Raw genomic sequence first — 26092 nt, forward strand, 5'->3', positions numbered from 1 at the left:
GAACAAGAGATCTGGCAAATTTGTGACTTCTACTGGACTTCTGGATATACAACACCAAATGGAGATGATGATGGAAGCTTGAACTAAAAAGGAAGGGTTTGCTATTGTTTTATATGGCATATTTTGAAATTTGTTCTCCTATTGCTAAAACCTAGAAAATACTAGAGTTTTCAGAATGAAACATTCTTTCACTTATATTGGTTGCTAATTTTTCCTGTTTTGCCTTGTATCCTGCCTTCAGCCATACAATCAACCTTTTGGGCAATCTGCCTCTCAAGTGTTTAGATGTTTTGCTGACTCCCAAGGTCCACCGGGGCTCCCTTGAATACATGGGAGTCAATATGGATGCTGTCAATGTTCTCCTGAGTTTCCTTGATCGACGTCTTGATAGGGTAGGTAAAGCGAAACATTTTCACAACTTCTTTGCTCGTCCCAAGCTACTTTGATTTATGATGATACCCATGTTTGATTAGGATTCATTTGAGAATCTATCCTTTGCTTAAATATATGACATTTACCCTACCACACAAAGATGGAAATCTCAATTATTTATCATTCTCTAAGAAAACCTATGTAGTAGCAATCAGCCTGGTACAGGTAGTCCTCAATTTACAACAGGTGAGCAAACAGCACTGAAAAAAGTGACTTATGACTGTTTTTCGCACGTTGGACCGTTGCAACATTGACCGTTGATCTGAATTCAGATGCTTGGCATTTGACTCATATTTATGACAATTATAGAGTCCCAGGATCATGTGATCATCTTTCATAATCTTACACCAATCAGAAAGATACCTCCTAATGAGTCCAAATGATCCCTGCTTTTGCTTTTCATTAATATAGGTAATCCTTGACAATGACTATAATGGAACCTGCCCATTGTAGTTGAAAGTCGTGACAGTGATAAAGCAGGTCACCCACCTATGTAACGCGTCCAATTTTATGACCTGTTTTGCAGCTGTCATTAAGCAAGCCCATTGTTCACTATGGGATTTTTTTGCTGAAAACTAGAAGTAAATTCTGGTTTTCTACAAAAACATCCTAAATGGCAATTATGGACTGCAGGATGTTGCAAATGGTCATAAATGCAAGCTGAGTGCCCAAAATGTGGTCATGTGACTGCGGGTGAGGAGCAGCCATTGGAACATTGGAACCAGGTCATAAGTACCTTTTGGGGAGTCTATTATTACTTTGAATGCCCGCTAAGGGACTGGTGATAAGTCAGAGACTTATCTGTATATGACGCAACTCTCACCCAGTTAGACATTCATGTAGAAGAATATTGCTTATTGCATGCATTAATGCTAGGATTATTCATTATGTAAAAAAACCAAAAATTAGTATTAGTATTTATTGGTCTTGTATGCCGCCCACTCCCGAAGGACTCTGGGCGGCTTACAATAAACAAAGGAAGGGAATAAATAGACAAATAGACAAACAACAATTTAAAATACACAACATTCATAGTTCCTGTGGGGCTGGCTATTTCAACAGCCCCCCAGCCTGCCTGAACAGCCAGATCTTCGTGGCTTTGCGGAAGGCCGGGAGAGTAGTAAGGGTCCGGATCTCCACGGGGAGCTCGTTCCAGAGGGCTGGAGCTGCAACAGAGAAGGCTCTTCCCCGGGAGTCACCAGCCGACATTGGCTGGCAGATGGGATCCAGAGGAGGCCTAGTCTGTGCGATCTGATCGGTCTATGGGAGGTAATTGGCAGGAGGCGGTCTCTCAGGTACCCAGGTCCGATGCCATGAAGGGCTTTATAGGTAATGGCTAGCACCTTGAAGCGAGTCCGGAGACTAATGGGTAGCCAGTGCAGCTCGTGGAGGATAGGTGTAACGTGGGTGTACCTGGGTGCACCCACGATCGCTCGCGCGACTGCGTTCTGGACTAGCTGAAGTCTTCGAACACTCTTCAAGGGCAGCCCCATGTAGAGCACGACAGACCCATGTAGAGCGCAAAGACTCTCTCAAGTCAAGCTGATTCTTCATAATTGTACAAATGAGTAGGGGCTTTTGGCAATAATACAAAGGTGATTTGTAGTTGTCTTTTCTGGGATTTTTAAAAAAATATCCTGGTCTAGACTATAATTATGGGCTCTTGATAGTTTTCTATCCAATTATTAACCAGGTTTGCAGAGTTTTTTGGAATCAAACCTTGACTAGATGCTGCTACCTGCTAGGCCATGCATTATATAAAAAACTATACAGGTAAACATTGAACATAATAATGCCAGGACATGAAATATGTAATAACAGTTGCTAAAAGAGAAATTGGGGAGGAAGTTTTATGTAAAAATAAAGTTTAGATGGCTTTCCTAAAAAATGTTGGTTTTTTTGTCTTGGTCAGTGTGATGTAGCTTCTTGCTGCAATTAGTCTGCAATTTTAACTAATATGGTTGATTTTCACTAAAAAAAATCCATACGGCCAAACCATTTTTATGCATGGCAAACCAAAAAAGAACAGTTAAATCTGTTTCTTTTTACGCCTCTTTCACAGGGTCATAAACTCAAGGAGAGTCTTACCCCAGTGTTGAACTTGCTGACTGAAAGTGCACGGGTCCATCGACAGACAAGGAAATTCCTTAAAACAAAGGTACAACACAATCCAAGGTTCATAAGGCAGTATTCACGAAAGCCAGAAAGATGCACATCAAAGCTAACAGGTGTTCCCAGCAAACATTCCTTCCCCCAGCGCCTTTCTCACCCTTCCTTTAAATCACCCTTCCCCAAGTGTTCCTTGTGAGGAGGGATGGGGCTGCTTCCTTGCAAGTTCCTCTGTGACTCCCTCTGCTCTCTTCTCCTCACCCATGGATCGGATGGGAGAGGTACTGTATTTTTCGGAATATAAATAAGACTCACCTTTTTTCCTCAAAAAAGAGGCTGGAAATCTGGGTGCATCTTATACACCAAATACAGCATTTTTTGCCTGCCGAAGCCCCGCCCCTTCACCAAAATGGCCGTGCATATCCTTATGGAGTCTTTCAGAGAGCTCCTGGGGGCTGGGGAGGGCAGAAATAAGCAAAAAAGGTGTGTTTTTTGCTCCCCCCAGCCCCCAGCAGCACTCTATAAGCCTCCATAAGGCTATGATGCCATTTTTTTGACAAAAAACGGGCCCATTTTTGCGAAAAACGGTCTGTGTTTTGCTCATTTTTGCCTCTCCCCCAGGAACATTCTGCAAGCCCCCCCAAGGCTATTCATGCCTTTTTTGAAAAAAAAAGGGCCCATTTGTGTGAAATATGGGCCGTTTTTGGGAGGTTTGAGAGTGCAAAAACTTTTTTTCCTTTTGGAAAGCTCTTTAACTGATTGAAGAGAATTACATTGATCAAGTGCTATGCCAGAAGAAACACCTACCTATCTACTGTATTTCTCTCTATCTCTATTTCTCTCTCTCTATCCCTCTACCTACTTACCTACCTACACTCTCTCCCTCCCTCCCTCCCTACTGTATTTCTCTCTCTCTCTGTATCCCTTTATCTACCTAACTACTCTCTCTCTCCCCCTACCTATTTACTGTATTTCTCTATTTCTCTCTTTCTATCCACCTACCTACCTACCTACCTACCTACCTACTCTCTCTTTTCCCCCCTACCTACCTACTGTATTTTTCTCTCTCTCCCTCCCTTTACCTACCTACCTAACTACTCTCTCTCCCTACCTATCTACTGTATTTCTCTATTTCTCTCTCTCTATCCCTCTACCTACCAACCTACCTACTCTCTCTTTCTCCCCCCACCTATCTACTGTATTTATCTCTCTCTCCCTTTACCTACCTAACTACTCTATCTCTCTACCTGTCTACTGTATTTCTCTATCTCTCTATCCCTCTACCTACCTACACGCACTCTCTCTCTCTATCCTTTTATCTACCTACCTACCTAACTACTCTCTCCCTACCTACCTATTGTATTTCTCTCTCTTTCTCTCCCTCTCTCTCCCTCTACCTACCTACCTACTTTTTTTAAAAAAAAAGCCTCTTCAAAACCTTGGTGCATCTTATACTCTGGTGCGTCTTATACTCTGAAAAATACAGTACTGTTCTTTATCAGATGTGGTCTGGAGCTTGTTGGACCACTGCAGCTGCTCCGATTCTCCATCTGGTCGGCTGCCTTACCCCACTGCCAGATGACCTAGAACCACCTCATCCTCAGCCCGTGGCCTCCCCACTCATTCGGAGGGGGGCATGCCCTCCCAGGTTCCAATTTATCCTCCAAACCAGGGTCTAACAAAACCATGACAGTACATATGGGAGGAGTTATCCATCTGTCAATACATCAGTATCTTAAGAAGGTATCTGTATTTAATGTCAGGATGATATTGTTCTTGCTGAGGCATTTTGGATGCAGTATTTTCAGGGCTTGATGAAACCAAGTTTGACGTGGCTCTAAACATCACTTTTGGCTTTCCATGGATTCACAGGTACTTCCTCCATTGCGGGATGTGAAGAATAGACCTGAGGTGGGAAACTTGCTGAGAAATAAACTTGTACGCCTCATGACTCACATTGACACAGATGTGAAACACTGTGCTGCTGAGTTCCTGTTTGTACTCTGCAAGGAAAGTGGTAATTATCCATGTTTTCTTGTTGATCTCAGGCCTGTTGTATGCTGGCAGTTTGAATCGGTAAATAGGAACAAGCTAATCCATGTAACTGAGATGTTATTTGGATGGCGGCTGAATATTAAGAATGCAGGTAAACTGGAATCTCATAGGTCTTTGGATTAAATTACATTGCATGGAAATGAAGAGAAATGTCATTCACTGGACCAATTTTAAAATTAGGGAAGAAGATAAATAAACTTGAATAAAATTTGTTGCTGCTGGGCTTGTGAATTCTTTGTAGCTGTTAATCAGACTTTTCCTCACGGCAAAGCTACTGTTCGATTTCTTGAACATTATAACAGGAAAAGCAGCTTTGCAAAGATGCCTTTTTCAGAGTGGTATTTCGCCTTTAAATTCTTTGCCTTGTAGACAGTATGCAACCTTCTAACATATGTGGCATCTATCTAATGTCCTAACTTGACGAAAAGATAAGAAGTGGCCTGAAGAAGAATAGAATTAATGTGCTACTATTTGAATTCATTTGTTTCTACACTAATAAGAGAAAGTTTCACTTTCTATGTCTCTGCAGTATCACGGTTTGTAAAGTACACGGGATATGGAAATGCTGCTGGCCTTCTGGCAGCACGAGGCCTCATGGCTGGGGGGCAGACAGAAGGCGAATACTCTGAAGATGAAGATACTGATACAGAGGAATACAAGGAAGCAAAACCCAAGTAGGGATGCATTTTAAACTTTGCTTCCTTAAATATGATCTTTGCTTCTACTTCTTTGGTGTATATCCCTATCGGATCTGGATGTTAGAATCTTAGCATAGATGAGATGGAATGAACCTTATAAGTCTGTGATGGTGAACCTGACACATGTGCCACAGGTGGCATGCAGAGCCCTCTCTGTGGGCACGCCATCCATCGCCCCAGCCGACCTCCACCCAGCATGCACATGTGCCTCCCGCCGGCTGGCTGGTCTTTGGGTCTCTGGCACGCATGCGTGGGGGGCAGGGTACATGCGGGGTGTGTATGCATGCGTGCGGGGTGTGGGGCACATGTGTATTTTTGGGGCCTCATGCAGCATCCCCGCACCCATTTTTGGCTTCCAGGTTGGTGCAGGAGGCCTTCCAGGCTCAAAACGGCACCGGGGGGGGGATGCACAATCCCCCAAGCCCGGTTTTGGCTCCCAAGTTGGTGCAGGATGCCTTCCAGGCGCAAAATGGGACATGTGGGGATGGGGCGTGCACCGGGTGTGTGTCGCACATGCATTGCATTAGGGGTGTGGGCGCGCGCGTACACTTTCAGCATGTGACAACAAAAACGTTAGCCTTCACTGTTATAAGTCATTTGCAGGAATCTATTAAACCAATCAGCCTCCCTGTGAATATTACAGCTGTTTTACAAAGCCCACTTTGCTGCTTAAGAACTCTTACCATAAAAATGCCTCCTGATACTCAGTTGAATCTCATTTTTTAATTTTTTAAAAAGACCTATTGCTCTTTGACTGTCCCTGTTTCATTTTATTATTTGATTTCTCTTAAGTTTCTTCTTTTTTGTTTGTTTCTTTGTTCAGTGGTCTCTTTCACTTCTTGTCAAGTTATTCACAAACAGACAATTCCTTTTACCTCCAGCTCTTGACCTAATTAACAGTGACAGTTATCAAGAGTCAATTGCCCAATAGATATGCACAAAGTTGAATCCTAGGTATTTTGACATTTTCTGTTTAATTACTGTATTTTTCGGAGTATAAGATGCACCGGAGTATAGGACGCACCAAGGTTTTGAAGAGGCAAATGTTTTTTAAAAAGTAGGTAGGTAGATAGAGGGATAGGGAGATAAAAAGAGAGAAATACAGTCGGTAGGTAGGTAGGGAGGGAGAGAGAGTAGTTAGGTAGGTAGGTAGATAAAGGGATATATAAAGAGAGAAATAGAGAGATAAATACAGTAGGTAGTTAGGGAGAGAGTGAGTGAGTAGGTTGGTAGATAGAGGGAGAGAGAGAAATATGGTAGGTTGGGGGGAGAGAGAGAGAGAGAGAGAGAGAGAGAGAGAGAGAGAAGGTAGGTAGATAGGTAGGTGTATTTATCCATGTGCTGGAGAAGAAAATTACTGACAATCTGCAGCACTTAAGACTTTGTTTCTGCTGGCACAGTACTTGATCAATGTAATATTCATCAATCAGTTAAAGAGTTTTCCAAAAGGAAAAAAAAAGTTTTTGCACTCTGCAAACTTCCCCAAAACGGCCTGTTTTTCTTGTAAACGAGCCCGTGTTTTTATTTAAAAAAAGGCATGAATAGCCTTGGGGGGGGGGCTTGCAGAGTGCTCCGGGGGGGGGGGGGGGCAAAATGAAAAAAATGGCTTGTTTTTCATGAAAATGGGCCCTTTTTTGTAAAAAAAAAAAAAAAGCCTTATGGAGGATAGAGTGCTGCTGGGGGACGGAGGGCTTGTTTTTTGCTCATTTCTGCTCTCTGAAAGCCTCCATAAGGCTATGCACAGCCATTTTGGTGAAGGGGTGGGGCTTAGGGAGGCAAAAAAATGCTATATTTGGTATATAAAATGCACCCAGATTTTCAGCCTCTTTTGATTAAAAAAGGTGCATCTTATACTTCAAAAAATACGGTACATCTTATTTTAAAGTTGGACAAAGGTGAAATAGGAGGGAAACATATAATGTAATATATGTTTCCCTCCTCATTCACCTTCCTCCTATTTTCTGCACACTTTGTTGTGCATTTATATACATCTACTTAATGTGTAAAAAGGCAACTGCTCTATGTAAGATGTATTAAACTGGGAATTTCCTTGTAGCCTTAGAAGCAAGAATAGTAACAGAAAATAGACAAAAATTGAATTAAGAATAATAGAATGGACATGTTTTGGGGAAAGAAACACACCATTATCTGCATATTCCGTGTAGTTCCTCTTCATTTTAGTAGCATGTATTTATGTTAATCAAATGAATATTAGAGTTATATTTTTAGGCTGCTCGTTATACCTTTTTTACTCTTTTATCTGTTAAAAAACATCCAAGAATGAAATTTGTGATATAAATTTTGATATGATCTTTATCATATCTTCCAAGTCTCTGTGTCCTTTGGATTTTTACGAAGTGGAAAACTGATCATAATTACCTTCCTGAAAAATATAAATGAAGAATTGAATTTGTTGATTCATTGTTTGTGTTTCATATATTCTACCTTCTTTTCTTTGGGTTATTATGTGACCAACTATTTAGCATTAACCCTATTACTGGACGTGTGGAGGAAAAGCTTCCCAATCCAATGGAAGGGATGACAGATGAACAGAAGGAGCTTGAAGCAATGAAACTGGTGAACATGTTTGATAAACTCTCCAGGTACTAAATGATTCAGCATAATTATCCAGAAATGGATTGGTAGTAAGCGAATAGGCTGAAGGAAAGCAATTGGTTAAAACCTCTAAGATACTAAATTACAACAGATTCAGACAAGTTATTTCAACCTATTTCATTTTCTTTGGAATAATTTGCTACTCATCTTGAGGGTTCTATTAACATTAGAAGAAGTGTCTGCAGGCAACTGTGAGCTCAGAGGATGGTTGAAGAAATTTATTCTTCCTCATTTACCTGTATTACTATGCACTGAAAGAGGCTGAGGTGGTGCTTTGACTCCAAACTTCAGTAAAATTATCCAGGACAGTTTGACTCTAATAGTTATCATACCATGGTTTTTGAAGCGTGTGGTCTCGCTAAAAAATCTTGCTATATGTGAAAAGTGGGAAGTTTTAAGAGGTGAAAATAGTAAGTCTCTGACAAAGATATCAGATATCAGCTGAAATGATATCAGAAAGAATTGCAGAGCAATTTTCCAGTTAGCTCAACAGAGAAGGATGTTAAGGCTATTACTTTCAGAATTATCAGTGGAAATTCTAACATTGGCTTGGCCTTATTACAGAACATTAAGGATCCCAAAATCATGTTCATAGGCCGAGTTCACACATCATGGTTAATGTGTTTTATAGAGGGATATGACTTGACATACTAGTTCAATTTTGTTTGGGTTTCAAAATTCTGTTTGGATTCTATGAGCATTATAATGCTGCTTGAGCCATGTGAGGAAAACGTAATTTTATTACTTTAAACATCCTAATGACTACCTGAAGAATTTGCATTCCATATTATTTAGTAATATCTCCTGAATAACATTCATGTATGAACTGTTTGCTTTCTAAGACCTTCACAGAACTCAGACTCAGGAAACTTAATCATGTTCCTTTGGTAGTTAAAAGGATCTTAATAGGTTAGCCATATGCAGGTTCTAAATGCAGTATGGATTTCCATAAAGGTTTTAAAAAACTGAGCTGAAAAAGACATCTGATTGGGGCCAAGATGAATTACAAATCACTTAAGAATTTTTCATATAAAGCAAATGTCAGTTGCATTTCAAAGTGCCTGTTTAGAATCTTTTGAAATTTCATACCTTCTTCAAAAAATGTCTGTTAGCAAAACCAGTCCCAGTATATGCATTGTGGATCATTTCTGGAAATTTTAGGATTGTTTTTATTAGGAGTAATATTTTCTTTCAATTTTAACAAAAGGATGCAAGATCCCCAGACAAGATCTTCACGGCTTAAATTGATGAATGAACACTTTGTTATATTCATTTGTCAGAAGACATTTCATGACAGTTTCTATAAGGCTTTTCTCTAGGGTGAAATCTTTTTTTCCCCCTCATCCCTGTAATTTCTTCTTTTTCTCCTCTGAAGACAGCAGATCATCAGACCTATGGGCCTGGATTCTGATGGCAATTTAAGCTCTGTCAATGTAACCTCCCTGGATGAAGCAGTTCATCAGATAGCTGAGCAGAGATTATCATCTGATTCTGATTTGGAAATTGACTGAGTTACCCTCCTCTATTTCTCACAAGTCTATAGACCTGCTATTGTCTCTATATATCAGGACTGATCTTCTGATACAAACACCTGGAAAAAGACTTTGGGTGGCTTAGATTCTTCCACCCAGATCCATCTAATTTCTGTTTCGGCAGCGCTACTTCTGTTGAAAGCTTTTTACAGCTTTTTCTTTCTGACTGTCTTTTCTCATTGTTTTAAGAGTCTCACCCTCTGATGCATTCCAAAGACTTTCCAGCAGATTGGCAAGGATGCAAGAGAGAGTGGTTTCAAGTGAGCTTATAGCACATGAAATACTAAGAGTACATACCTAATTGTTTAGGGAGAAAAAAATTGTATGAATTAGGGACTTACGTTAATCCCTGGGCCAAGCACAACATTTTAAAACTGTATGTTATGGTTGATACATATAGGAACTGTAGGCAAATATGAATGTATATGTATAGTATATAAAAATATGTGAACAAAGTGCATTTTTATGAATGCATTGTGTGACAATCAATGTAGTTGCATACCATTCCTTTTTACAACACCTTAAGGATGGTTTGAAATCTTCATGAAAGAGCCATTGTTGAAAGTATGAGTGAGTGAGTGTGTGTGTGTGTAGGGAAGGAAGTATGTTTAAATAAATATGGGAATGTAGGATTTCCAGAGAAGAAATGGGGAGCTAAAGATAGGGGAGCCAACAATTACAGTGGAATGAAGAGATAGCAAGTGGACCAGCTCTTTTGGATTCCTCTCCAGACAAGGAGAAGACTTGGGATTGCCCACACCTGGTCAACAGTTGCTCCTCATGAAGAGTCCAGCAGGTTTAGGGCTCTGGGAGATGGGAGAGCACTATCTTCATCCAAACCATAGTCCACGTCCTTTTGGACACAAGGTTCACATACTTCCTCTTTTAATCACTTGGAAATTGCTTACTAACTCTCTTCAGAATCCTTGGAACAACAGATTTTACAGTAATGGGTAATGGACTTTAAAAAAACTTTCTGATTAAAAACAAAAAAATGATTAGAACATTGATTTTGGAAAGTAACAAATGGAGTAAGACTCCAGATAAATTTGAAATAAAAATTTTGAAATTAATTACAAGAATCCTTTCCCAGGGAAAATGCTGTCCTTTTGAATTCTTTAACAAAACGTAATTTTTTAAAAAATTGGATGCCAGAGGGAACTGAAAATTGTAATTAAAGGAGGACATTTAAACTTGACTTAGTAGTATAGAATGGAACAAAATACTGTAAGATTGGACTTTTTAAGGTATATTTATGAACAATAGCCCAAAAGTTAATTTTCAGAATGTCTGCTGTTGTTAATAGACTGTTTAAAAGATGTTATGGAAGAGGAACTAGTTTTCCTGGATAAGACTGAGATGGCCTAAAAGTAATTTAAAAATGACAGGCTACACAAATGATATAGACAAAAAAAATACTACACTGGACATACAAATAACAAATGGACAGAATGATCTGGATATCTATCCTATATTAGATTTACAAGAGACTTGTTAACGTTTTGAAGAATTTTGTGAGAAGAATAGTAAGAAAGAAAAAAAATCAAGTTCTAAAACATTATTTAAAGTGATTAAAAATCAAGTTTGTTAAAAATAAAAGTAGAACTATAAAGTTGGTGTATTTGATCAAGTTAAAATAACCCTCGTAATGGACTTTTTGTTGATCAGGACTAATGAAGTTTTAAGGATTTGTTTAGAGATGAGATCTAGTAAGAGATCATTTGTATTTTAAAAGAAGATAAAAAGATATTAAAATTGTTTATGCTTGTGATAAAATAGGGGAGTTATTTCTTTATATTCATTTTCCTTACTATATTTTTCTTTTGTTTTCTGCACTTTTTTCTGTAAATTATTTTATTTTTTTCCCTAGTTTGTATTAGCATTTAAATTTTTAATTGTAATGTTTAATAAAATTACCACACAAAATAAAATATGGGAATATATGGGAAATACAGAGATGTATTTGGTCCACAATGAAGTATATGTAGATACAGTATTTGCAGTAGGACTTTGATCTTTCCAGTTGTAACGCTACATTTGTGTTCCTCTTCCTATATGTTAGTTGTCTAAAAAAACATTGCCCTTTGTACTGTTGAGACAAAAGACTGCTTTATTTCCATAAATTATCTGCTTTATTTTCTGTATTTCGATAGTATTTTGCATTCATGGGTTACTTTCATCCTTTACCTGAATTTAAACTTCCTGGTTTAGAAAGGAATTCCATTTCCCAGCTTGTTTTCATTTTACTAGCAATTCAAAACTTAGCACAAATGTAAATTAAAAATTTTCATTGGAATAAACAAAGCCTTCCAATACCAAGATGTGTATTTTTGTCTATACTTATTTGGATGGTGATTCTTAAAAACGGATATTTATAAAAGATGTAAGGCATAGCTAAAATCAATGTAGATTCCATTTACAGAAATATTACAGTCAAGACAATATTCAGTTGATAAGGGAAGAACAAAATATAAATTTCATTAATTATATGTTCAATCTGTAGTGCTAGTTTGTTTGGAAAATTTAACCTGATTTACTGATCTTTCAGCCACTTCAAAATTTGAATAAGGGAATTTGTCACAGTTTATGAAGATAACATGGCAAGAAAGGGGAAATTGTGATTTTCCTCAGATTTTGCTGGATTACATTTCAAAACATTTTTTTTACCTTAGCCTATTTTGGCTAAGGCTGTTGAAAGTTGTAGTCTTACCAACAAACTTATGAAGAGCGCTTCACTGTTATGACTACTATAAAATGAAACCAAAAATCCTTAAAAGGCACACCACCATCTCCTTTAAGAAGATAATAAACAGGAAACTAGTTAACTGATGTTGACTGCTGAATAGTTGAATTGTTTGATGAAACCAAATTATAAGGATGTTTTGAAATATAAGTATTAAATAAAATCAAAATCAGAATAAAAGCTTTAATTAGTCAAAGGAAATATTGAGCTATTGTTAAAATGCATTTTATTTTGCTTTAAATTGAACTGTAGTTGCAAGAGCCACACATTCATCCAGCAGCTACAGTATAGCATTCTTGTATATGCTCATTCTTACTAGAAATGTTGATGCATAAACAAGTTATCTTTTCAAGTTACATAAGTAATATCTGCGAATTAATATACACTATTTTAAGAACTTTTTCTTTACACATTGATAAATAAAGCTGGAATTCACTTTTGATAAAAACTGCAGTCCCAATTTGATTTCTTCCAAGTGGGTAGAAAATTGTGGATTCAGTATGAATGAAATAATACTCTTGTTGAGGTTCTGACTAAAACACCCCAGTTCTGTGATATTTTTTAAATGATTCAGAAATAATCCAAGTGGGAAAAGTAAAAAAAAAAATAATGGGAGAAAATTAATGCCTTCTAAAAGGGAGGTAGCAGTTACATTGAAAATGTTTACAGCTTATCTTCATAGAAAATTAAATTCAAATTATTTGCAGGATCCAATCTTGGTTGGTCACCGGGACCAGAGGTTTATTATTTTATTTTCATTTCCCCAAGAGGCTTGAGAACTTGCTATTCTCTGAGGCGTCAAAAATGCCCAAGGAGTTAAATTACTATCTCCAGATAGTTCTTACCGTAGCCTACTAAATGAACAAAAAACCCCATCTTCTCCTAGTAGGTGGAGACATCATTCAGGCATGGGGGTATCCAACTGGGTCTACAAGCATTAAAGACACGCCCACGAGGCTCCTCCTACCCAGCTTAGACTCAGTCGATCCTTCAATTAGCTGTGTCTGTGTTTTTCTCCTATCTAATTAATTTGTTCTTAATCTTTCTCCAAAAAACTTCTAAATTTCTTTAATTGGCTTCTTTCTTCAAATTTAACTCATTTAGCTTTGTATTTAACTGATTGGGGACTTGTAGCCCCTTGAGGGCTGCAGTCCTTCCCTATCTCGTGCTTGCCATCACACAGAAATTCAGCAGCGATCCTACGAGGTTTTCCTCAGGCTCTTTTCCGACATCAATGCAGCCATGCCACTCAAAAAACTGCAGATCGCTGTAGCCACGCTGCCAGAAAAGTCGCTGGAGTGCAGGGCGTTTCGTATGCTGCTGCTCGTTTGCCGCTTCAGAGCAGCCCTTCGTCGGGCAAGCTGCTGGGGGACATAAAATGGTTCCGATCGCCTTCTTCGCTCCGATTATTGGCTTTGGCTTCAAAATTGACCGTCAGGCGGCCGCTTTACTTAGCAAAGTAGCCAACTTGTCAGTTCGCTCCCTCAGCCCTTCCTCAGGGCCCTATCTACTTCGGTGGCCATTTTGTTTTGGCAGGAAGCCTGTGGTTGCCATTTTAGGTGCTCTCCTCAACCGTAATGCCAACCAACGAAACCACTATTATACAGGGGGATAATCCACCTTCTCCAGTCATTTCTCCTTCAGTCCCCTCTGAGCCCAGGAGCAAAAAGAGAACCACTGCTTCTCAGCCACCTTCAGCCAAGCCTGTTAAGGCCCCTAAGACTGTTCCATCTCAGGAGGCCCCAACTGTAACTACCCCTGGTTCCGACTGTGACAAGGCCTCAGATTCTGCCCCATGAAAGGCCACATCTAAGACCAAGCATTGCACTGTTCCTATCTCTGCCCCACTGGTTTCTCCTCCAGTAATGATCAATCCTCCTGAAGATCTCTCTACTGATACTGATGGGGATATCTCCACTCCTGCTTCCCCCTTAAACCCTGAGGATGGGATTGGGTTTCAAGGGGAGTATAATTCCAAAGGGGATGGTAGTGTCACCCCGGACATAGATGTGGGTTCTCCTTCCCCCAGAACTATTACTGTCAATCCTAATGATATGGCTGACATCATAGCAGTGGCTATTGAACGAGGCATTGCTGCAGGCCTTCAATACCAGGGACCTGCTACTGCCTTAATGTTCTACTTCTAATAAGTCAAACAAGGACCATTCCTCCCATTCTCAAGGGGCGGCTCCTGGAAGTACCTCTCAGCATTCTGCTGCTGACCCTGAGGAACAGGTAACCCATGATACCAATCTTTCAGATGATGAGGACTTGACACCTGCCCCTTCGGCCTTAATGGGTCTTTTCAAACCTGCCTTGTTTCACTCCCTCTTATTCAAGGCCAAAAAGGTCTCTGGCATCCCGGCCTCAAAACCATCCTCAACTGCAGAGGTTGAAAAGTCTGACCCCACAGATCCACTCTTTTCACACCCACCTGTATGTGGTTCCTTCCCCAAAGCTGTTCTCGGAAGTAATTCAAAATCAGTGGGCATTTCCAGGGGTGGGACCTCTCCCTTCTACACTGGACAAATAATTGTACAATGTCAGTCCAGAGCTCTCTAAGCTTTTGGAAGTCCCTTCCATCGACTTACCTGTGGTTTCTCTTTCATCACCTAATGCAGCCTCTAACGCTCTGGAGGACACTTTTCGTCTTGAGGACAAACACTATGAACAGTCATTAGTTAAAGGTCATCAGTCCTCCGCATGGGCGGTCCGGGCCGCCTCTTCTGCCTCTTTTTTCAACAGGGCGGGTCTCTGTTGGCTAAAGCAGCTGCAGGACAGAATTCCTCCTGCTGACTTCCGTTCTCATCAGGACATCAACAAGCTCAAAGCAGCAATGGAATATGCTGTGGATGCCTCTCTGGATGCGGCTCATTTCGCCTCCAAGTCAATGGCGTCATCAGTCAGCACGTCTTTTATGGTTGAAGCAATGGCAAGAGGAGGCCAGAGCAAAGTGGTGTTTAACTTCTTCTCCATTTTCTCCTGGTCTTCTCTTTGTCCCGCCTTTGGAACCTCTCTTCGTAGAGTCCAAGGACAAACGAAAGGTGCTTCCTTCTGCCAACCGCAAAATAGATTCTAAACCCTCTTCATTTTTCCTTAAGTAGTCCTTTCAAGGGACAGATGGGGGATTTGCCTACCCCCATCCTCAACACCAGGCTCCCCCGAGACAGGGCCCTTCGTCTCAGGACAGCTCCAACAGAAATTCCCAGCGTTTCTCCAACAGAAAGCCCTTCAAGGGCAGCTCCAACCGTTCCTTCCGAAAGCAGAAGTAATTCCATCAGGGACCTCCCAATTGGGGGCCATCTTTCGGCCTTCGCTGATCATTGGGATGACATCACCAATGATGCCTGGATCAGGCGTACCATCCGATTTGGCCTTGCCCTGGAGTTTCTCTCCAGTCTGCTGCAGACTTTGTCCGGTTTCTAGAGACATTACCAAAAAACATCTGGTTGACCTTGCATTTGGAGGTGATGGCCATCTCATCGTCTGGAGCGTAAGTGGCATTACCTTGATGTGCGGCGTGCTTTATGCGTTTATATTAAACAAACTGCCATTTTCAGGCGCTCTGAGGCTCTTTTCGTGAAGTTCTATTTCTAGGGCCTACTCCACACTTTCTCTGTCTGTTCCGCCCCATATCACTTTGCACTTCACCCGCAGTGCAGCCACCTCTTCTGCCTGGTCATCTCAAGCTTTGTTAGAAGAAATTTGTCGAGCGGCCACGTGGACTACTATTTCTCCATTCATCCGCCACTACAAGTTCGACAGATACACCTCAGCTGACGCTTCATTCGGATGGCACGTGTTGCAGCGAGTGGTTTCTACTGAGAGTTATTAAATTCTATTCAGGACCCTCCCAATGGGACAGATTGGGCTTTGATATGCCCCATGCCTGGATGATGTTTCCACCTACTAGGAGAATGGGCATTGGTTACTTACCTGATATGCCCTTTCTCTGGACGGTGGAGACATCATCCAGCCCCACCCTTTCTTTATGACTTAATCCTTGATTTTTCTGTTTTCTTACCTTGAGGAGAGATAATATCTATCACCTGAGACTGTTTACACAGCAGTCTACAAGTCATGCCTTCATCTAAGCTGGGTAGGAGCCTCGTGGGCCTGTCTTTAATGCTTGTAGACCCAGTTGGATTGGATCCTGACGGAGTCATACCCCCACGCCTGGATGATGTCTCCACCGTCCCAAGAAAGGGTATATCAAGTAAGTAACTAACATCCATTTTCACCCCAGTCAATTTATCACTATAACCTTTGGCTGAGCCACACTTTACTTTTTTAGCAGTTAAATCTTTTCAAAAGTAGATAATACACTTCTACTTCTTCTTTATATCCAGCTGAAAATACAAAAAACATGGATTATTACAACCCACACCAATTGTTGAGATCCCCCCCCCCCAAAAAAAAATGCAAGTGGGGAAGTAGAGACTGTAGTTAAACAAAAACATTACTGGCAAATGATAAAATAAACACAAGAAGAACCAATTTTAAACAGTAAAGAGTTGGAAGGGACCTTGGAGGTCATCTAGTCCAACTGCCTGCTCATTCAGGAGACCTGTACTAGGGATTTGAACCACCAAAATTTTGGGGTTTTTTTTTGTTTACTTGAACCTGAGCACAATGGACTGCATCATATCATTTTGGGTCAGACAAAATGTTTAACATATACCTGTGTGGCCTTCTCTCAAAATAGAGTTATACTCATTTTACATAATTGGCACAGGCTGCACATGAGTTGGGTATACTGAGTGTGTGGTATACTGAGTGCAGGGAGGCCAAGGGAAGGGGGCACAGGTTCACACGAGTATAGTGACACACAGGGAAGGAAGGTACAGGTTGATACAAAGGCAGGGAATCCAAAAGGAGGGTGAGGTGCTGTGAGAAGAAGGTGGGAGACTGACCAGAACCTTCCATGCCAACTCCCCATTGCCTTTGCTTCTGAGAAACCTGTAGGGAAGGTTGCAAATGGCAATCATGAGGCTGCAGGATGCTGCAACTTTTGCGAGTGTGAGCTGGTTGCCAAACAAGCAAATAACAATCGTGTGACTCTAGAGCGCTGCAATGGCAGGAAATTAAAGGAACTAAAGTACCATTCATTCAGTTCTACTGCACCTTTGGTCATTGAATGAGTGGTTGATATGCAAGGAATACCCATACTATAATTTTATTGTTTCCAAATCTCAAGTTTCACTCTGAGAAAGCAAGATGTTACTCAAATAAATCATAAAATGCAATAGTCACATAGGACAGATAACATAGTCATTTCCCTTGAGTTACCCAAGATGGAAAGTGATAGCATCCCATGGAGTTGGGTGGCTATAACAAATGTAAGGAAAAACCCCTGTATCACGATGATAAATAGTCTGATGGATAAAACAACTGTGTCGTCTATATTAATTAAAGTCTTATCCTTAATTGTATTGTTTTCATAACTTCAACCAGCAAAATAAAGAGTGTGAGAGGCAAATTTTCAAATCAAAATGACATACCTTTTCTTTTTCCTTTTTTATTAGTTGCTGTAACTCCTCTTTCCAACCTAACAGTTCTACCACTTTTTCCACTCCACTGATTACATCTCCCAGTTCAGCTACATCATTGTGCTGTGACCGGACTGCAAATGGCCCCACCAGATCTCGATTGATCAGAACACGGGGCACAGAACCACGGACAGCTCCTGCCAGACTAGCAAAGGGCTCCACCTAAAATAAAGCAATAGAAAAGATAGTGTAGGGAGTTGTCTCTCTTGCAAAGTAAAAACTGCTGCACTTCAGGGTATTTTTTCTAAGAAAAAATAGATCTTCAAATGCTAAACTGAAAGCTCACACCAAACTTCTCCTGAATTTGCCCACTCTGTATGTGCTCAGATGAGCCATGCACAAGTCACAGGATACTAAAAATGGTACTGTCAATATTTAAGATGATGATACAGTACTTTTACTTTATTTGCTGATTTTCCTAAGAGCCCTTAAAAGATAGTTGAGTGAAACCTTCTAGCAAGAAGGCCTGCAATATTATTCCTATGGGAGAAGACAGCTGAAGATAATGAATTTTTAAGGCTTTACAGCAGAGATACCCAACCTTGCCAACTTTAAGACTCGTGGACTTCAGCTCCCAGAATTGCTCAGCCAGTATAGTTGTCAAGGTTGGATACCCCCGATCTATAGTATAATGAACTTAAAACTCTGAAATTCCTTCCCATCTCTTTTGTTGATCGCTGAACTGCCACCCTCTCATTTCCTTGACTTCTCATGGCTTTTCTTTCTATCTGTTCTCCAGAGTCTCTGAATCACTTTGTTTTAAAAACCCATCTCTTAGTCTCTTCTCATGCTACCAGACCTCAAGGGAGGTTCCAACGATAAAAAGCAGGTCTGCCATAGGAAAGTCTGCCAAATGCAAGAAGAACCGATGAGGGAGCTCTTCTCCAAAGAATATAATGTCAGGCTTGACCACTCCAGTGCAAACAGGGCATTTGGGAATTTTGTCAGTCATCACATCCCCCTGAAATGAAATGAGATAATAGGGATTTAAGTTCTTAATCAGGCAGCACAAGCCACAAGACTGTCATCACAACTGAGGACAGCGACCACCAAAACTGCAATGAAAATAAAGGCAATCCTATGAGCCTGCTGAAGCAAAGATCTAGGATCTAGTTGAACTATGTGGATCCATCTGAAAAGAGGAGCCAGTGAGTTTGGCAGCTACTGTGATTTATTAGCCTTGTCAGTGGAAGGTGACCTAGCCTATGAATAGGAGTAGCCAGGAAAAGCTGGGAATAGAAGGAGCAATACTGGCTGGTTGTCTTTGTCCTTATCAATGTCTGCTTTGCATTTTGGAAAAATCACAGTGCTAAGTTCACTGTTACATGAGAAAAGATGATGATCTTGGATTGGCTCATGAGAGATGTTGGGTAAGGGAGATGTTCCCTGTGAAGTAAGGGTAAAGATGAAGAGCAGGTGTCTCCATTAGCTGGTGTTCTAGTAGGACAAGGATTTCAAGGATTGAAATGTTACCTTTCTGGAGGCCTGGAATCAACAGAAGCAGGTTGACTGTACATTTGCATTTAAAATGATATATGTAATTCTTAAACTATTCCTGGAGTGCTGTTATCTGCTGTGCTGGGGCTTACCCTGAAATCCTCTCCTGAATATGATCTTCGACAGACAGTACATGTAGCAGAAGCAAATGTGCCATGAGCTTCAACTAGTTTATCTGGAGGAATCCCAGCAACTAGAACACACAAGACAGAAAAATCAGTTTTGGTCAAACTCTTCACCAATTCAAAAGATATTTAAAATGGATGATCTCTCATCACCACCACCACCACCATTATTATTGCTGTATGATCTGCTTTCAATTTATCTCCTCAGAGCCAGTGGCAAGAGGCTCACCTCTCTCCAGCCCATCAATATTTTGTGTGTAGAGGCGCAGAAGGAGCCCTTTGTCAAACAGAAGTCGAAGAAAATAATGGGCATAGTTTGGTCTGTAATTGCCAGGGTACAACTCCTTAGCTAACCTGAAGAAAGGCTTGGGATTCTGGAAAAAGTAGCTAAGTTCAAATATGGCTTCGGGGTATGGAATATTGTACTGCTGAAGGTTACTGTATAGCCCACTCCCAGGAGACCTGCAAAAATAGTAGTAGAGTAAAATTAGAATAATGATAGGCCAGGAAACCAAGTTCATTCAAGGGTTCCCTATCTTATGGTTCACTATTTGTATGGGATACATTTAAAAAAAAAACAGTGGCTCACATAAATAAAGCCAAGCACTGGATTAGGAACACTTTGCAATAGCATCATCTGAGACAACAGAAACGCCTGGCCTACCTGGTAAAATGAATTCATATACAGATAGTTCTTGTGTAACATTTACTTGCTCAGCAATTGCTTAAAATTACAGTGAATCTGAACAAGAGGTACTTAAAATGGGTCCTTTGGTTGCAGCTGTTGCAACATTTCTGCACATACACAATTGCAATTCAAGTGCTTGGCAACCAGCTTGCACTTATGATAGTGCAGCAAGTCATAGTCAAATCATTGTGGTTTGAAACCTTCATTGATGGCTTCCGTAAGCAAAGTCAATGAGGAAGCCCGCAAGAGGCCACTAATGTTAAACACGTGACTGTCAGATGCTATTGACCATTCACCAAATGACAATGACTGCTGGAACTGCCATTGTAAATCAGCACACTTTACAACCATGTCATTTAGTTCGTGTCCCAATTACTATCAGTGAGGACCAACTATAAAATAAGAGGATTTTTAATTTGCAACTAATTTATAAATTCAGGTCAGTTTGATCTGGTGGATAAAGTGTTAGCTCACAAGTGGGGAAACATGAGTTTTAGTCTTGATCTAGGCATGAAAGCCAACTGGATAACTTTTGGCCAGTCATTCCCTCTCAACCTTAAGAAAATGGCAATGCCAAACCAGTTCTGAAACCAACATAACCAGGAATCAAATCTGATTGAACACTAACTAACTAACTAACTAACTAACTAACTAACTAACTAACTAACTAACTAAATAAATAAATAAATAAATAAGAAGTGTGTTAATGTCTTAGAACAGCAAAATCAAATGAGAAAAAAGGAAAATAAAAGGCCAAATGATTCTTGATCAATAATACTAAAATTATTGTTAACAATACAATCATTCTTGAGAATCTCCAAAGAAACTTTTGAGGTATAACCTTTTAATGTAGCCTAAGGAAACAAGGCTCTGTGTTGGGAGAGGCAGAAAAATAACACTGACATTTCCCTACAGTTCCAAAATAATAGCTCTATTTGAGCCACTGATATTTAACCATGATAAAAGCTATGTGACAGTGTGACACCTACTGAAAACAGGTTTCATGGCTGACCATTCCTATGTCTTGGTGATGTGGATGCTTATTTGGTTAAAGCTGGCAAAGCCATATGAGTAGTTCCATACAGTACCTGAAATCTGGAATCCCACTTGGCGTACTGAGTCCTGCTCCAGCCATCACTACTATCCTGTGGCATTCTTTCTTCCGGATGCGTTCAAGCACATCTCTTAGGCTCAGCTTTTTATTTCCACCATTATTTCCTCCTTGACCAATTCCAAAAACCACTCTTGAGAATGTGGATAGGGACAAGAACCTTATTCCCTGGACCCTGCAGGCAACATCAGTACACATGCTTTAGATGATAAAAAAGCACACTTATAGAGGAAAAAATCAGAACCAATATTCCACTCCAATCCATGATTTATAGGAATACCCATCCATGGATTGTTATTTAATACATTCAGAACAGGAACAGCATGAGTTTTTCCTTTGATACGGAGTTGAAGCAATCTCCATTCAGCCTTTAGCTGATAAAAATAACTATACTAACATACAATTTTCTGTTCCCATTGCCAGTTCCTATTGTTTCTCATTCAAATAATGGCAATCACTTGACTTCCTTAATAATGGGTGATATGGCCAAAGAAATTTTATACAGATTGTCCTTGGGCCATGCCAAGGTAAAGCAAAAAACAACAACACCAGATCAGCCAAGGATGACTTGGGGCTTTTTCACTCATGGACTGAAGGCAATACCATAGGGATATAGCACAAAAAAGAACTTATTGGGCATATTTGCACTATAGATAGGTAAGATTCAATGGAAAATGAAGTGTTTTTAATGATTAGATAATTTCATTTAAAGTTAAGGCCAAAACAGACAATCAATGGCATCATTTCTCAAGTGTGTTAGCTCCTACTTTTTATACAAAAAAGCATGTTAGGTTATTATGTAAAATGTATTCACCAAGCCATTTTTTGCATTTGGGGATACTTTGATAGACTTTCAAGTACAGGGCATTAGATATACTGTATCTGCATGATTAAAGCTGATTAAAGTTTAATTGCTAACAACAAAGTTGGGCTTTGATATGTAGTATGAAAAGACTTAGTTGAATGGAGGCAACACCTGAAATATATTACTGTAACTTCCCTCCAATCAGCACTAATATAATTTCAGCCTCAAACATGACAGCCATTCTAAAAATCTTACCCTGCTGACAAGCCTGTCTCTGTCAGAGCAGCAGTGTACAAGGTATCTTGTGCTATCTGTTCTCCTGACCAACTTAGTTTGCTGTTCTTGCCAAATATTTAAAACCTGTTCTGAAAAAGGAGGATTCTACCGATTCCCATAAAACTGAATTCTTATGGAAAACACAGAAGGCAGCTCTGAAAAATACTCTGGAGATTAAATGCAACCCAACATCATAAACATTTCCTCCACATCATTAAATGGGGATATTTTGTCCTTGTAACAAAAATATTTTGCATTAGTTTAAATAATTTTACATTTTATTAAATACTCTTTTTAAACTGTATGTGGTAATTGTACATTGTATTATAATCTATGGATTGGAATAAAGTATTTTATATGAAGTTAATGACATTTTAAAATATGTATCATTATATGTAGAGAATAGCCTTTTACACATGCTTTGTAACCTAATACCAAGTGTCCTTTGGATCTTTTCCTTCTGCCAGCAATAAAACTATCATGAGAGTGAGAACTTTGAACCTGAAAGGTAGCTTATTATAGTCTCACAACAAACAGTCAAAAATCTAGTTTTAATGAGCCTTACTGTTAAATAAGATTTAATAGAATTTCAAGTTAAATAATAATTACACAAAGGATATCAAGGCCTTACCTTATCCCAGATAAGTCCATTGTATTTTTTAAGCTACTTTCTGAAGTCTTCTGCAGCAAATGTTTTCCATGAGGAAAGCAGAGGGCAGATCTGAATGGAATTAAGTGAAGATTTTTGCAGGCTGTCAGATTGGAATAATTTCTAAAATGCTGGTACTGGGCATACATCCAGAGATCCAGAGATTTCCACCCTAAAAATAATTAAGAAACATTTTGGTGGAAAATATTGAAAGTGAAGAATCATTTTGTAGAGGCATGACAAATAATGTAGCAGCAAAGCAAAATTTTACATGGTTAATACTTGCTGTATTGGAGTAGTTTTATCATTATATATTGCAATTACATACATTGCATTTGCTTACATTTATGCAATAAAATGTAAAAAGAAGTAAATTGAGCTTTGAGTGACTACATGAGGATCTCAACCCTCTTGTCTATATTCAACTTTTCTCTTTATTTTTCATAATATATTAACTCCCATATATTTGTCCACCTACTGTCACAAATCTCCATAGCCTTTCTAAACCCCGATATGCTTTTCCCAGTACCTGAAACAGAGTGAGACTTACCAATTAAACTCTGTAAACTAGCAGTCTGAAGCAGAGTTTTCCTTGCAGAGACTCTGAAATACAACCTCCAGTTCATTTCCCTTCAATGGCCTAATCCTAAATAAGAAAAACCAAGAGAAGTGATTTTTTTAAATATTGTTTTTATAGGAGCTAATAAAAGCCTGGTATCATTTAGCCAGCAGCTGTGCTCTAAAGACTAATTTAGGACATAGGGCAAAACAGCACTGCTCTGTTTGCTTTCAATTATCTTCAGCCAGGAAGCACAACTGAACATTGTTTACCACAATGTTCCTAATAGAAGGACCAATGACAGCCTATTTTATCAGTATTTGAGTATAGTATAATAATAATGTGATTGATTCCACTACTACCCTCTTAGTAAACCTCTGAAAAAATGAGAACAGAAATGAAATACAGCACCACTGATGCCACAAAACAGCTCTGGAGTTTGAAATGGTTATAGCCTCCCTTCTATCCAATGTACAAGCCTGTAGAATGGGCATTGCTCTGCTTTGCTTGTTCCCCATCATTTCTCTTTCAAGGAAAAGGATCAGAGATGGGATGCTCGTGGTTCAGCCTGGATCTGGCAAACCGGTAGTGGCGGTGACGGGAGGCTCTGCCCACCCACCTGGAAGCTTCTGCGCATGCACAGAAGTGTTGCATGTACATGCAAGCACAAGTGAACCGGTAGCACCAGGATTTGCAACCCACCTCCGCATAGAACTTGCTACAGGTGAAGCAAAACAATAGTGAGGGTTGGAGTAGGAGGTAAGATGTGTTTTGGGGTAGATCTTGCTGAATGTAAGCTTTCCCAAAAGGCGCCTGCTTTCACTCCCCAAATAATCAGAAACATCTTCAAACCCACCTCTATTTTTTTCTCACTGCAGTCAATCCTGAAATGCTAAAAAACTAACCCAAATCAGCCAATGTTTCCTTTACCTAACCAAGGGGAGAATGTAAAAAAAAATGGCATCCAGCCAGTTCCATTTCCCCTTGCCGGGTCTATATGTTGCTAAACAAACTAGATGACGTTGCCCATGAAATCACCAGGAATTGTGTTCAATCCAAAGGAGATTTCACCTTTTCTCCCAAAGTACACCTCTTGCTTCAATCATTTACTTTACACGGAGCTACCTATGAAAAATACAAGCAAACTAGGCTAGTTCAAAATACAACAGTTCAGATGCTGGTAGGTGAGAGCCACTAGTGCCATAAAACAGCAGTGCTACAAGCATGAAATAATAATTTATTGTTGATAAATCACCTAGATTCCAGTGACTGAGCAGTTTACAATTGTTAAAACATTTAAATACAAAGAACAATATAAAGTGCATAAAAACAGTATTGGCTTTAGTGGGCTCCCACATAAAATTTAAAGAGCTGGTCTTCACCTATAAAGCTCTTTATCACTTGGCACATTTCTATGTGAAAAACTGCCTGCTTAACTCACCTGGTATATTCAGTCTCAAGACTGCTGGATCCCATCACCATATGAGAACTGAGGAAGAAAACACAACACTACTTCTCATATATGGTTCCTTTCAAATGTTGATTTATTGCAGAAGTCAGTGTTTTTTGACATATGAAATTAATTTTGATTCTGAACTAGAAGATTTCAAAATTTTAGTTTCGATATACTCACTAAGTCTTAATGTGATTACAGCTTCTCTTTTCAAATCTTTATTATAACTCTTAATAGGAAAGGTAGGCTACAAAGAGTTAATAATTTTGAAAACAAAAATCTTTAAAAACATATATAAAGGACAAGCATACATATAAAACATAAGAATTAATTCATGATTAATAATAAATTGTGATTTAGTAAAAATCAGTTAAATCATGTATTAGTTATCAACACTGCACTCAGTACTAATCACCAATCTATAGAAAATAAATTTAAATGCATTTATAACTGCTGTAAGGAGTAGATGCTTCTTTATATTTGTTTGCTGCCTTTTAAAATTTATTACTTTTCCCTACTTTTTCTTGTTTAAATTTGCGCTGTTTTACTCTGCAAAATAAATCTCAGTAACATTTTAAAAATCTTCTACTTTTCCTCATATGCATTTTTCTAACGCGAACCATGAATCCTTTCCCAAGACTGTTTTAAAACACAATGGCCACCTGCCTTTTCTAAAACTACACAGAACGGAATAGGAATGCCTTTCTTAACATTCACTTTTTCTCATTTTCTCAAGCTAAGATAAGCCCGAATGTATAGAAAACAGCAAAGCGCCTTATTGGAGGGCAGCCCATTTATTGGTTCTGCTCCGAGTGAACCCAAGATCTATGGCCAGCAAGAGCAACCGAGTCCTGGGCCCCTACAAGAGAGACTACAGTAACGTCAACACACCTAGGCAGCAACAATGATGAATCTTAATACGTCTCGCTCTCCGTGTGATACGACACGCGATAGAAAGGAATGAAACGACGACGCGTTCCCACCTGGCAGCTACCCAAAGCTTAACCAACTGCGCCTTCTTGTCACTTCGCAAACTGACCGGCAGGGGGCTCCCGAGCGAGAAAGGCAGCTCAGAACACTCCCCAAGTAACCATTCGGAGAACTTAGCACAGAGACCAACCAATCCTTCTCAGGAGGGGGCGGAATGTTGAAGCGAGGCTACTCTACGCAGGGCCATACGGTACCCGGCATGCTC

The 26092-nt window shown here is 39.6% G+C and overlaps 2 protein-coding genes across 10 annotated transcripts in view; one reads left to right on the forward strand and one right to left on the reverse strand.

The window, feature by feature from the left end:
* The window catches only part of RIC8A (RIC8 guanine nucleotide exchange factor A), a 35054-nt gene extending 22294 nt beyond the window's left edge, over positions 1-12760 (forward strand). For all 3 annotated transcript variants that reach the window (XM_032220317.1, XM_032220333.1, XM_032220324.1), the window contains 6 exons: positions 242-392; positions 2495-2590; positions 4414-4558; positions 5126-5270; positions 7778-7897; positions 9286-12760. In XM_032220317.1, coding sequence (XP_032076208.1) covers positions 242-392; positions 2495-2590; positions 4414-4558; positions 5126-5270; positions 7778-7897; positions 9286-9421 — 793 coding nt within the window. In that variant the 3' untranslated portion in view covers positions 9422-12760. The remainder of the gene's footprint in view (positions 1-241; positions 393-2494; positions 2591-4413; positions 4559-5125; positions 5271-7777; positions 7898-9285) is intronic.
* SIRT3 (sirtuin 3) lies at positions 12395-26040 on the reverse strand. 7 transcript variants are annotated; one of them, XM_032220357.1, is made up of 9 exons: positions 25881-26040; positions 24886-24933; positions 23436-23531; positions 22868-23057; positions 21133-21330; positions 19586-19818; positions 19324-19424; positions 18534-18695; positions 16787-17896 (listed from the first exon to the last, which is right to left on the reverse strand). In XM_032220357.1, exons 3-9 carry the CDS (start codon positions 23509-23511, stop codon positions 17624-17626), a joined length of 1233 nt encoding a protein of 410 aa, XP_032076248.1. In that variant the 5' UTR covers positions 23512-23531; positions 24886-24933; positions 25881-26040; the 3' UTR covers positions 16787-17623. The 7 variants fall into 7 exon arrangements, with proteins under 7 accessions (XP_032076269.1, XP_032076248.1, XP_032076242.1 ...); XM_032220351.1 differs by having other exon boundaries at positions 25789-26040; XM_032220378.1 differs by lacking the exons at positions 24886-24933; positions 25881-26040 and adding an exon at positions 12395-16534 and having other exon boundaries at positions 17687-17896; positions 23436-23678.
* Between the last annotated feature and the right edge of the window lie 52 nt (positions 26041-26092).

Source organism: Thamnophis elegans, chromosome 1 (assembly GCF_009769535.1).
Source record: "Thamnophis elegans isolate rThaEle1 chromosome 1, rThaEle1.pri, whole genome shotgun sequence".
NCBI lineage: Eukaryota > Metazoa > Chordata > Lepidosauria > Squamata > Colubridae > Thamnophis > Thamnophis elegans.